The sequence below is a fragment of the Lemur catta genome, chromosome 19 (assembly GCF_020740605.2).
Source record: "Lemur catta isolate mLemCat1 chromosome 19, mLemCat1.pri, whole genome shotgun sequence".
NCBI lineage: Eukaryota > Metazoa > Chordata > Mammalia > Primates > Lemuridae > Lemur > Lemur catta.
The window spans coordinates 16,396,354-16,409,547 of record NC_059146.1 but is presented as its reverse complement, the minus strand read 5'-3'; the positions used below and the strand labels follow the sequence as shown (position 1 = coordinate 16,409,547).

Below are 13,194 nucleotides of genomic sequence, written 5' to 3'. Positions count from 1 at the left end.
AAGCAGTCTAAGGTAAATGTAACGAAGACTTTGGAGGCCCAACTGTTGGCATTGCCTCTGTGAACCCGTCTTCACATGTGTAAAGTACCTTTGAATCGCCCGTATAGGAGTGTGAGGAAACTTTGATGAAATGTATATTATGCCCGCATCCATCATGTTTGATACACAAGAATTCATTAATAAATGTGTTCTCTTTCCTTTCCTGATTGCCCTTCCATTTCTTTCAACATTTCCTCAACCCTTCATTCCAAAATTCCTATGCTCTCTTGATATTCTTTGAAACTACTGCCAGACTAAGGTGCAAAGTGGCTTCCTTGACTACAAGATTTGGGTTTTTCCGATGAATCAAGGTCAAAGAGTCAGTGTCTTCTACAGCTATGCCCAGGGGGGCAGGTCTGGGCCTAGATCTAGGACAGGACTGTAATCCTGATATTTCAAGCCTTTTAGCTTTAGTATGTAAAAATGCTTAGTATGTATTTAGCAATGCTAAAATACATAACAGGCACACAAAGAAATAGGCCCAATCCGCCGCAACACACAGTAGAGTCCACTTCATATTCTTCACATATCCAGGGCCTACCACCCAGCAGGTCTGTAATATATATTGCTTTGAAACGTTAGGATGAATATGGCCTCAGTGGAGCTTAAACCTCCACGTTCTAGGATAAGTTAATAAACAATATAGGTGAGTTTCCTATGCACACAGCTGAAACCACTGGCTGCATTTTATGCTAGTCTAGACCAGCAACCTGCGGACACCTGGTTTAGACAGATTACTAAATTTCCTTCCTGCAAACATTAATAATCAAGAGGGACCAGAAATATCAGTGTACAAGGCACAGCGCTGCAGCGAAGCGACTCTTGCTGGCGCGATCCAGAAGGGCGCCGAGGCTGCAGCCTTGGGGCAGGAGAAAGGCAGCCTCCCTGTGACGTCAAATCAGCGGACTCTCGTCTGGGCTTCAGGCCGGTTCCGGTTCCCCGGCTTTCCGGGAGCGAGTGAGTGTGAGCGCGGCGGCGTACTGCGCGTGCTCCGCAGAGGGCCGCGAGGAGGTTGGGGCCGGCTCGCGGAGGAGATGCGTGATTGGCTGGCGCCGTGCTGGGGGGTTCCCTGGCCCTTTCGGCAGGGGTAAAACAATAAGAGGGGGCGGCGGCAAAGGGGGCGGGACGTCCGTGGTCCTAGTCGCTCGCCGCAGCGCCTGGCGCCCGGGAAGAGGTGGTTGCGAGGGGTGACGAGCTCGCGGCTCTCCGGCTTCCCAGGCTTTCGGTCTGTCGAGGGAGGGAGAGGCGAGCGAAGAAGAATCCGCCGCAGCCGACCCTCGTCGACTCGCCTGCTGACCTCCGCGCGACGTACCCGCCGCCGCTGTTGGCTGGAGGTGTGTACGGGGGCCGGGAAGGGACATCGGTGTGGTGGTCGGAAGGGGACATTCCCTTCGCGCTCCGCGGCTCGAGGCAACCGACCTGGGCGCGAGCCCCGGTGTCCGCGGTGTCGTGGCAGAGACATTGTTCTTGCCGGCTGCCTACGCTGCTGTGTGCGCGTGAGAGAAGCCGAGCCTTTCCCCGCAGGTGAGCGATGGGCGGTCTCCTGGGAAGGGAGGTGACCGGCGGGTGTCGAGCAGGGCTCGGAGGGCGCAGGTGGGGCTGGGGTCTGTTGGGGATGAGGCGGCGAGGTGAGGGGACGCCGCAGCCCCTGACGGCGCGCTGATGGAAGCTTGACACAGGAAGTGGGGCAGTGGGCTTTCGGGAGAGGGTGTTTGGGGTGGGTGGCCCACTGGCCTCGTCTGCGACTCAGTTGCGGCTCCTAATACCGGTTCCTTCGGAGCCAGGAGGCCGTCGCCGCCCCGCCCGTGGGGGAGGGGAGAAGAGGCCGTGTCGGCGGAGGCAGAAGCGACGCAGATGCGAAAGTAGCGGCCTCCGGGCACCATTTCTGCGCACGGAGACAGAATCCGGGTTTGAAGGCGGCCGCCGCTGCGCGGACCAAGTACCTAGCGTTCCGGCGCCTTCGACCGCCCCCTACCCCCCGCCCCGGGCTGATCCTGAACGTGTTCGGACAGCCGGGCTATAATGTGCCTCCTTTTTCGTCCCCGTTTTGTGGCAGACGATCCCTTACGGACCCAGGAATAGTAAAGATGTTTGAGTGCGTTGGGGAACGGGTTTTCCGCCCCCCCTTCCCCCACTTTTTTGGGTCGGGGGACGGAGAAGAACATGCAGCTTCCCTAGATTGTGGTGATTGTTGGTCGAATCTGATCGAATTTTCCCTGCGTCTCTAAAAGCAGATTTCTTAAGATGGCCCTGTGCCTCTTTACGGCGAGGTATATTTGCGTTTACAGTTTTCCTCATGGATCATTTTTTTTCTCTCACGTATACCTAATTTTTTTGACGGATTTTTTTGGGGCAAGTGCCTTTGCCCTTTTTAAAAAGAAAAGCACGTGCACCTCTAGCTGGAATAGGAAAGTCGTCCCCCTTTCCTCCCTAGGTGATTGTTGTGGTGTTAACTTGGGTTGATATATTGATTTTTAGGTTCAAGGCTCCATTCCTAGTTCTAGTCCTCCAAACGTTAGCATCACAAGTACCTGGATCTAGGTAGGAACCATTAACTGCAGTTAAGGGGAGCCCTGTGGACTAGAGTGTAAGATGATGGCAGTTTCTTGTCCAGCTCCATATTTGGCAGTTACTGTAGCCTTAGGCATGTGAACAAAGTTTCTAAGTAAACATTTGGCAGTTAGTATCCAGTGGTCGTTTTGATATCCAAGATTCTTGGTCTTAAAAAATAGAAGGTATGATGAGTTTGAACCTCTTATGATTGAATTATGTGTTGTATCTTTAGCGGTATTGGTATTACCTTACATTTCTCTTAAATTTTTAGAATTAGTCATATGTGTCCCTGTGTCATGATTTAATCTCTACAAGCTATGTAATTCTGAAAAACTTTCAAGGGAGCATGGATAATAAGGACCTGGAATGGATTGCTTGCTTTGTAAGAGCTATTGTGGTTCAGATTGTTGAATATTCAGGGTTAAAATATTAGTAATGATGAACAAGTATCAAGAAAAAAGTACAGTGAACCAGAATGCTTGTTGGATGGATGGGAATCTGAAGTAGAAAGTAAAGAAGAAAACCAGTCATTTGGTAATTTTATAGTCAGTCTAACCGGCTAACCTGGGTGTTCTGTTTGCAGCTGGGCAGTTGAATTGTCAGCAGGCAACTCCTGGTTTGAAGAAAGTATTGGCACTGTTGGTAGCAGGAAATATTTATCCATATTTGGTTTTTAAGAGATTAAAAATCGAAATTTCTATGTCAGTTACTGAAAAATTACAATTTTAATAGTATTTTTAGGTTCTTAGCAGCTTCTTCATCCTGCAGAATTTTTGTTGCTCATTACCCATTGTCAGGATTGGAAATTTTTTTCCTAGCTTGCTTTAAGAAGACTTTTTTCCCCACTATTTTATGTTGAGTGGATATGAGAACAGTGAATGACTCCTTTTCAGTGCTGCTTTTGAGAGGCACAAACGTAAGGGTGGTTGCTTCAGAACTTAAATTCAGTAAAATTTAATTGACAGACATAACCTAGTTACTCTCCACTGGTAGACACTGTTTAGTACTTGATAGAATAAATTGGTTTTTGTCCCATAACCTGTGGCCTGGCTTCAGAAGCAATAGAATCAATTTCTGGACTGCTATGTTTCAGCTTATTTTTATCTTCTAATTTCCAGGTATTTTACCCTATTTTAATACCATAGTAGGCATAACGGTTATATTCCTTTGCTTTTTACACTTCCTAACAGTAGCTAAGTTGTATTTTTGAAACTAATTTTGTGTGTTCTTGATGCATTGGCTGCTCTTCCAAAGCTGTTCTTAGCCAGGTGTAATGAAAACATCACTGGAGGCAGAAAACCTGATTTCATATCCTCTTTCTTACAACTCTGAGGGACCTTCAACTCCTTTCTTTAGGCTCTGTAAATAGCAGTTTCCTTTTCTGTAAATGAAGCTAAAGCCTATCTATTTCAAGGAACATACAGGTTACTTGTTAAACTTTAAAGCATAGTATAAGTACATGCTTTTTATGTTTTATGTTTGTGGGATAGCATTCCCGTTTCTTAATCCTTGCTCACTTTTAATAGCTTCTCAATGTCAAAACTTGCCTCCTTACCTTTTCAGCCTGAGAAAAGAAGAGGTTTAATCCATAACTTCCTTTTGTTATTTATTTCTACCACTGTGGTTCTTAGATCTTGTTTGTGAAGCTTTGATCCTACGGGTCTGCTACACTGCTTTAAAAAGGTATAGTGCTGCTTTGATTGTTAAAGTCACTTTAAACAAAGACCGTCTAGAATTTGGAGAAGTTCAAGTATTATAATAATATGAAGTTAGCAATTGAAAATGAGTACAGTCTAATAATGACTCAATGAAAATGGGCCTGGGGCTAACTAATGTGAGCCCAGCTGTGAGTGAGAGGCTCCAGAGAGGTGTGAAAGAGGGTAAGTAACATATAGTGGATATAAGCTGTGTCTCATCACAGGCATATCCCATGGTAACAGTGTCTGGTACAGAGAGAACTGTGTCCTGTTACTAGAAATCTTACTCTTTTTGTAAGGCATAAGATACAGTATATGTAACTTCTCAGGGATGTTTGGTTCTTTTGCTATTTCTGGATGTAATTTTGTTTTGGTTTCCTGACTTATTTAATGAGATGACATGGTTTCTTCTTGGCATTCTTCATTTTGGCCATTTTCCCCAGACATTGAAATAGACACCAAAGAGTGACATGAAATTTCATGCCAGTAATTTGCAATGAGTGTATTTTCGATTGTGCCTTTTGGTGGTGTATGTAGTGTTGATAGCCAGGTGTTTGAAGTTAAGTTAAAATTAGATTTTCTGATTTTTCTGTAGATTTAGCTATTTTATCACTATATGGCTAATGGTGAAGTCCCTTTAATAAGAAGATGGACAGATGCTATTTCAGAGATTCCTGAGAATGATGGAATACAAAATTATTTTGCCTGGATTACCTTCTTTTCTCTTGTAATCTGCTCTGATTATTTTGCTATCTGTAGTGGGTTTAAAAATTAATTTGAGCTGAGCGGTGTGGCTCATGCCTATAATCCTAGCATTTTGGGAGGACCAGGTGGGAGGATAGAGGCCAGGAATTTGAGACCAGCCTGAGCTACACAGCGAGACTCTGTCTCTACAAAAGAAAAAATTAGTTGGGCACAGTGGCTCACACCTGTGTGTAGTCCCAGCTGTTTGAGAGGCTGAGGCAGGAAGATTGCTTGAGCCCAGGAGTTTGAGATTATAGTGAGCTATGATTGTGCCACTGTACTCCAGCCTGGGTGATAGAAAAAATTAATCTCTTTTCTTGTTCTGATACATACATTGCCTTTACATTATTGAAATTATAATTATACATTATGTAGTATATTTCAATGTTCTATATAGTCTTTGACAATATTTTAGTGACTGCATATTATACCATCAAACTGATGTCTCACAGTTTACCTCTTGGAAACATTAAAGTTGGAGGAGAGTGCTTCTTAGGACTAAGGTTTTCTTTCTTTCCTTCTTTTTTTTCCCCCATACAGACGGGGTCTTACTCTGTTGCCCAGACTGGAGTGCAGTGATCACACATCATAGAGCACTGTAGCCTTGAATTCCTGAACTAAGGTGATTCTCTTGCCTCAGCTTCCCTGGTAGCTGGGGTTATAGGTGCACACCACCATGTCTGGCTAATTTTCTTCCTTTTTAGTATTTTTTGTAGAAGTGGGGTCTTGCTATGTTGCCCAGCCTGGAATTCCTGGTCTCAAGCAGTCCTCCCTTCTTATCTTTCCAAAGTGGTGGGGTTACAAGCATGAGCCACCAAGCCCTGCCCCAAGTTTTTCTTTTTCTTTCTTTTCTTTTTTTTGAGACAGAATCTCACTCTGTTGCCCAGGCTAGAGTGCTGTGGTGTCAGCCTAGCTCACAGCAAGCTCAAACTCCTGGGCTCAAACATCCTCCTGCCTCGGACTCCCGAGTAGCTGGGACTACAGGCATGCGCCACCATGCCCGGCTAATTTTTTTTTGTGTATATGTTTTTAGCTGTCCATATAATTTCTTTCTATTTTTAGTAGAGACAGGGTCTTGCTCTTGCTCAGGCTGGTCTTGAACTCCTGAGCTCAAACAATCCACCTGCCTCGGCCTCCCAGAGTGCTAGGATTACAGGTGTGAACCACCGTGCCTGGCCTGTTCTACAATTTATTAATTGTTAACTTTTGTGAACATTCTTGTCTACATTTATAGTTTTCCAAATTTTTTTGTGTTTAATGAGTGCATAGTGTTATAATTAATTTGAATCAAACTGCTAAATTGCAGTCTCTAAAGGGTTGTAACAATTTATATTTCTGCCAATAGTGTATGTGGAAGAGGCCATTTTCCCCCACATCTTGACAATACTAGATATTATCAGTTACTTTCATTTTTGTTGATCTGATAAGTAAAAGATGATGTCTTTCTCTGAACTGTTGACTTGCTGATTACAGGGTACTGTGTTTCTCTTACAAAATATTTGGTGTACAGTAGATTTCTCCATAAATGTTTGTGAAATGGTTGACATAATGAAACGTAGTTGTGTTGGCTGGATTTTAAAAATTGAATGAACAGTAAAAAACATTCTTGGGTGCCGTTGTATGGCTTTGGACAAATATACTGTCACAAAACCACCACAAATAATCAAGATGAGAGATCTTACCATCACCTCTGAAGTTTTCTCACCCCTTTTTATAGTCATTTCCTTCCATCTTCAGCCCCTGTTCTGATTTGTCCCTATAGTTTTGCCTTTTACAGAATGTCTTGTCGGTAGAAGCATATAGTATTAGCCTTTCATATTTGACTTCTTCAGCTTAGCATAAGGCTTTTGCAACTCAATTCATGTTGTTGCATGTAACAGTAATTCCTTTTTATTGCATAGTATTCAATCTTATGGATTTGCCACAATTGTTTATTCTTTTACCTGGCTAATGGATATTGGGTTGTTTCCAGTTTTGGGGTGCTTACTAATATAAAGATACTATAAATAACGTACAGGTCTTTGTGTAGACATAATGCTGTCATTTTTCTTGGGTAAATATGTAGGCACTTGGGCTTGCTGGGTATTATGGGGTGTGTATGTTTTTTATTAGAAACTTTTATACTGTTTCCCAGAGTGTATCTTTTGTTCGTTACCACCAGCTGTTCTCCATCCTTCAAGCACTAATGTTTTTAGAATTTTAACGTTAGCCATTATTATATATGTGTAGTGTTGTCACTGTGGTTTTAGTTTGTGTTTTTGTATTGATTAGTGATTTTGATCATCTTTTCATGTGTTTATTTGCCACCTGTATATCTTGGTAAAGTGTGTATTCAAATCTTTTGCCCACTTTTAACTGGGTTTTTGTTTTATTATTGGGAGTTTGTATATTCTGGATATGTCCTTTATCAGATATATTAATGTACAAATATTTTCTCTCAGACTTGTCTTTTCATTTTCTTAATGATGCCTTTAAGTGAGCAGAAGTTTTAAATTTTGGTGAAGTCAAATCCCTAAGTTTTTTTATTTGTGCTTTTTGTGTCTTATCTAAAATTTTTGCTTAATACAAGGTCACAAATATTTTCTACTATGTTTTCTTCTGGCAGTGTAGAGTTTTAGGTTTTACGTTGAGATATGGGACCCATTTCAAGTTAATTTTTGTACATGGTACAAAGTATGGGTCAAATTTCTTTTTGCTTTTAACATGTGGATATCCAGTTGTTCCACAATCATTTTTGTTGAAAAGACAAAGTGGGTAACCTTGGTACCTTTGAAATAAGTTGACTATATATGTGTAGGTCTATTGTAATGCTAAATTTTTGAAATTTCATTATAAGCTCTTAAAATTATTTGTGCTCAACTGCTGTACTTAGTTTATTTGGACTCTTGAGCATCTTGTAGAATCACAAACTTTGATAGACTTGGATTCATCATTAGCATAGAGGGGTTTCATAAACAGGAGGTGGGTGTACTAGCACTAAGTGATTTAGTAAGAGCTAAAGAAAAGCCTGATATACTAAGAGGAAGGAGCAATTAATCCTGCTTAGGGGACCTTGCTAGAAAAACCAAGTGGAAATGGAATAGGATCTTCAGTAGGTTTTTGAAGAGTATATGGGGAAAGATTTGATGGTGTGAGATTTTTTAAGTAGACGGTCATTCTCTGAAATTTTTTTTCTCTTTTAGCTCTGGTTTGGAATATTCACTTTTCATTTTCTGCAGGTCACGTTTCTACTTCTGTTCCAATTTAAGTGGTACATTCTTTGTGGTAGGGCTATAACACTGAAAATTATGTTTAGGAATTATGTCTCCCACTAAACTTTAAATTTCTTTGTACAACAGATTGTGTCTATCATGTTCATCATTGTGTTTCTTTTTGTAGTTTCTGGTACATACATAGTAGCCATTCAATAAGTGTTGAATGAATTTATGGTGTCTCACCCATTCACCCAGCTTGTATTGAATAAATGACATAAGAAAAAGGCCCAGAAAATGAAAATTGCAGAGAATGGTGTTCAGTAATTTATAGCATTTGTTGCAGGGGTGAGAAGTGTAATGGGAGGTTTGAAAGGTTAGTTAGGACCATGAATGTCAGAATAGGTTTCTGTGGTGGGCTTTATATGCTAAACTGAATGCCGGTGTTGGGTTTTTACCATGTACAGTGTATATTACACATGATGTAGGAGTTTTTTAAAAGGTCTGAATTCAGTGGGAGTGGAAAGGAGGGCATGAAGACTTCTGAGTTGTCAGGATTTCAGTTTGAATGACAACACTTAAAGCGAGAAAGTCACTTATGACTGAGCTTTCAAGCCCAGATGGTGACACCTTTAATAGAAAAAAGGAAATAGCTTTCTCTGCATGGGGTGTGCATATATTGGGTTACCTATAAAGTCATGTGTAGGTATCCTGCACATGGTTAGACATGTAAAATTTGAGTTTATGGTAGAGACTAGGTATAAATTTAGGTAGATATGAGAACTGAAGCTAAAATAGCCAGGTTAGAAGACAGAATCTTTTGAAGACTTTTGCATTTTGATGAGAAGGAAAGTTGCTTTATCTTAGAACTGTAGAAGAGTTAGGAAGAGGTGATCAACAGGGATAATGCACATAGATGGAGGACTAAGTCATTGAATTGTTGAAGAATTGTGATTTTCTTGAGAATTGCATTCAAGGAATATTTGAGAGGGGAGTGGGAGAAGAGGAAGACTAAGACAGAGGTACAATTAGTAACTTAAGGCAGAATATGATCGATAAAGTACCATGGTAAAGACCCAGTGTACTTTGAGATTTCATAGAGAAGAATATTCTGTTGAGGAATCAGGAAAGATTTTCAGGTGGATGGTATTTTTGCTGGGCCTGGATGAATGCGCAGAGGGTTTCAATCATTAAAGATAGGAAGGTGTGGAATGAGTTTTAGAGAAGTCCTGGTTCTTGTTAAGAGTTCTGGAATCTTAGTGCTGGGGAGACCTAATCTCCCTTTTTTGATGTATGACTCGTTTACTGTATTTGTGCTAAATTGTTTATGTAGTCTCTGGAATACCTGTAGTGCCTGGCTAGTCATGAAATAGCTAGCTTTATTTGACATTTGAACAACTCTTGTTATTCTTGAGTTATACTGAACCCAAATCTACCTTCCTGTAATTTCCATTCACTATATTCAAGCAGAACTTCCAGCTCACTTTAGACATTACATCTGTATTAATGTAGCCTGAGAATGTTTGCTTTGGCAGCAACTTTATCATACTAGTGAGTCAGTAAACTTACTTTTAAAAAGTAAATATATATGTATTTTTACCTAAAAGCTGAAGTTTTAGTCAAGGGAGGAAAAGAGAGTGATAACTTTGATAAGTTTTTTTTAAAAGTTATTTTGAAATTGAGGAAATCTAAACATATTGTAGGATATGAAGCCCAGTGTGACTTTTCTATCTTATTTGTACATATGTCTTATTTCTTCCTCTATTCTACTTCCTTCTCAATGTGTATTATTAAGAGATAAGGGGAAGATAGTGACGATTGTGTGCTTCAGGAATTAGTCTAGGCAGATAGAGAGGAAACATTTTAAGAAACAAGACTGAGTAAAAACGGATGTTGATGAAGATTCACCAGGATTTTAGGTGGGATAGGTAGAGTTGGAGGGTAGAATGATTCTAAACTAAACTCCACTCAACTCTAACATAGTTCCAGCTTATATGGTGAGATGTAAGCTGGGTATAATCATGTTGGGATCTGGATGAATAAATAGTATTAATGTTTTTGCTTGACAAATAACAGATTTGTTAGTAAGAAAGGCTATGTCTGTCTATTTAGAGCTAATGTGCCAAAGAAAAATTTACATTGTATAGTCCTGTATGACTGCAATCTCCCCATTTTCAGGTGTCAATGGAAGACATGGGGTTTAATACATGGAATTTCACTTTCTCTAAAAAGATAGTAGGTAATAATTGCTCTTATCTTTGAAGATGCTAGAGACTAACAACATTCCAAAAATTCTTTGTATAAGTATCCTTTAATCTTGTCTATCGTAGAACTGTATAGTCTTGACCAGAGGTCTCTTCTCAATATGTAAATTAAGAAATTGAGATCCAAAAAGATCATGACTTTTTCATGGCCATAGATAGTGAAAACCTTTTTCTCACTTCCATGTTCTGAGTATTTTTTATTTTTTGATGACTTTTCTTTTTAAAGAAGTAGAAGTCCCCAAATCCAGAAATTACTTACCTGTGTGTAGGGTCCTTTGCTGTGAAGAATAAAAATGGCACAATTCATCCTTCTTGTAATCACATTTTTTTTCTGAATGTGTAATTTGGTACTTTCCCCTCTTTTTTCCAGCCTTATACCCTGGTTGCATATGAATTGAAACTTTATGATAAATGTTAATTTATTAAATAATGATAAATCAAGCATTAGTTCTATTGTCTTTCTGTGTGTCTCTGATCTAAATTGATAATGTGGATATCATCCTTTGATGACTATGTATATATAATGAGCAATTTGAAGCCTCCCTTGGAATTTGTTGTAAATGAATCTTTAGTGTATTTTGGCCTTTCTTTGATATTGATATATGTATTCTGTACCTTTTTATTTTGGTTTGAGAGAGAAACAAATATGTAAGTGACAAAAATGGCAGGTGAATATGTACTTTATGAATGTGGTAGATTAGGGATGAATGACAAATGTTGCAGTAGAAAGCATGGAAATACAGAGGAGAGAGAAGAACAAAAACAATAATCCCAAAACCCAGAAACAATCCCTGATAGCATTTCTTTCACTAGCAACTTGAAGAAAATTATTTTGTACTATAATTATTTTATTCAGAGGGCAATGTAGTATTTTCCTGTGTCTTAGTGTTTTATCATCAATTTTGTTATAGTATTAAAATATATATAATTTTCACATTTTAGTTATAAAATTTTACTAAAAAGTCTACTGTTCTTCACCTTATCTCATTATTGAAAGTAAAAATGTTATGTTGCTTAGCTTTGTTACTTTGAATGTAGCATTAGAGTTGTTAGCTTTATTACTGGGAGTTTTAAGTTAGTTGGAAAACCAGTGGTACCTGAAATGGTAGTATCTGGATTTGCTTTGTGAATTAACTGTTTTTGAAAGTAAGTGAGGCTTTATAGAAAAATTTAAGTAGATTTGAGAATTTTTGTCGGTTAAGTTTCAGAATTTAAGGACAGTTGAAAAAGGAGAAACAACCTAATAGAGAGCATAAATTGTAAATAACTAGAATTGTGTAAAGCTACAATTTTTAGGCTCTACTATTGGTACTGTTTTTATTAAAAAGAGCATCACAATTGTAATGACAGTGGTGGGCTGTCTTTGGCTGTGAAATTTTTTAGTTATTTAAAGGAAGCCTTTGTTAAGTAGGAATTTAAATTGCATCCTGATTTGCCCAATAGATACTTAAATGTTGTGATTATTTTTTCAGTACTTATAAGTGTAATAAGAAAGGATAGTTGATTATGTTTGTTTTTTGGAAAAACAAGTCGTGTTCAAATTTTCATATTTTTTTCTCTCCCTTCTACTCCCCAGTTCCTAATGTTGTGATTTTGACTGTGCTGGGCTATATGCATAAAGTAAATGAAGAGAAGTGTTTATTTTGTGCTAGTTTTTCTTGATCTTTATGAGGTTTCAGCTTAGAGGTACTTTATCATAGTACTTAACCAGTTCTATCGAGTTTCTTCCAGTTTGCTTGTTTCTTGACAGACTGTAAACTCCTTGAGAGTTAGAGGCTATCTTGTTCACCAGGGTATCCCATTTACCATAGACAGTACCTGATGTAGTGAGATGCTTAACTAATGGAAGGATTAGAAAGACATAATCCCAGATGAAAAAAATGATTGTCTTTGAGTACTGAGGTTATAGCTGGTTATTAATCATTATTACTATTTTGAAAACAGGGAAGTTAATTCCCGGAAGAAGAGAATACAAAGACATAAGTCACAGTATTTTGCCATGATGAGTGTAATCTCTAAGACCTAATTTTTACCTTCTGCCTAGCTTTCTGAAATAAAACCACTGCAATCCAGGAATGTAGATTTTGGTCCCCAGGGGAAAAAAGGCAATGTGATATCTGTGGTATACTTAGTCTGAGGCAGCATTGGACTCTTGGGAATAAGAAAGAACAAAGGTGCTACTGCCTCTGGTACTGAGGGTTAGGGAAATCAAGAAATAGAAAGGGAGATACAAATGTTGGAGGTTACCTTACAGGTAGTAATTAGAAATTCATTATTTTGATGTTGTAAATTATTTTTGGTTTGTTTTTTTTTTTGTTTTCTGAGACAGGATCCTGCTACGTTGCCCAGGCTGCTGTCTAACTCCTGGGTTTAAGGAATCCTCCCAAGTAGCTGGGATTATAGGCACAGGCCACTGTGCCCATCTTGTAAATTACTTTTTAATAATTGATGTTACTTTAATCCCATTTGTATGGCTAAGAAAATTTATTTCATGATAGCTTACAAAGATGACTTTTTGATAATTGTTATTCTTGTGTTTGCTTCCTTAGCATTTGACATTGTGCAGCAAAGAAATGGTTATGGAGAAGCCCAGTCCGCTGCTTGTAGGGCGGGAGTTTGTGAGGCAATATTATACTTTGCTGAATAAAGCTCCAGAATATTTACACAGGTAAATTTTAAACAAATTGTTTAGTATTTTTATTTAGT

The 13,194-nt window shown here is 39.3% G+C and overlaps 1 protein-coding gene across 2 annotated transcripts in view; it reads left to right on the top strand.

Annotated features, from left to right (window-relative positions):
* The first annotated feature begins 1,098 nt into the window (after window positions 1–1,098).
* Window positions 1,099–13,194, top strand: part of G3BP2 (G3BP stress granule assembly factor 2) — a 28,222-nt gene continuing 16,126 nt past the window's right edge. For both annotated transcript variants that reach the window (XM_045532835.1, XM_045532834.1), the window contains exons 1-2: window positions 1,099–1,373; window positions 13,038–13,156. In XM_045532835.1, the coding sequence (XP_045388791.1) occupies window positions 13,062–13,156 (95 nt within the window). In that variant the 5' untranslated portion in view covers window positions 1,099–1,373; window positions 13,038–13,061. The remainder of the gene's footprint in view (window positions 1,374–13,037; window positions 13,157–13,194) is intronic.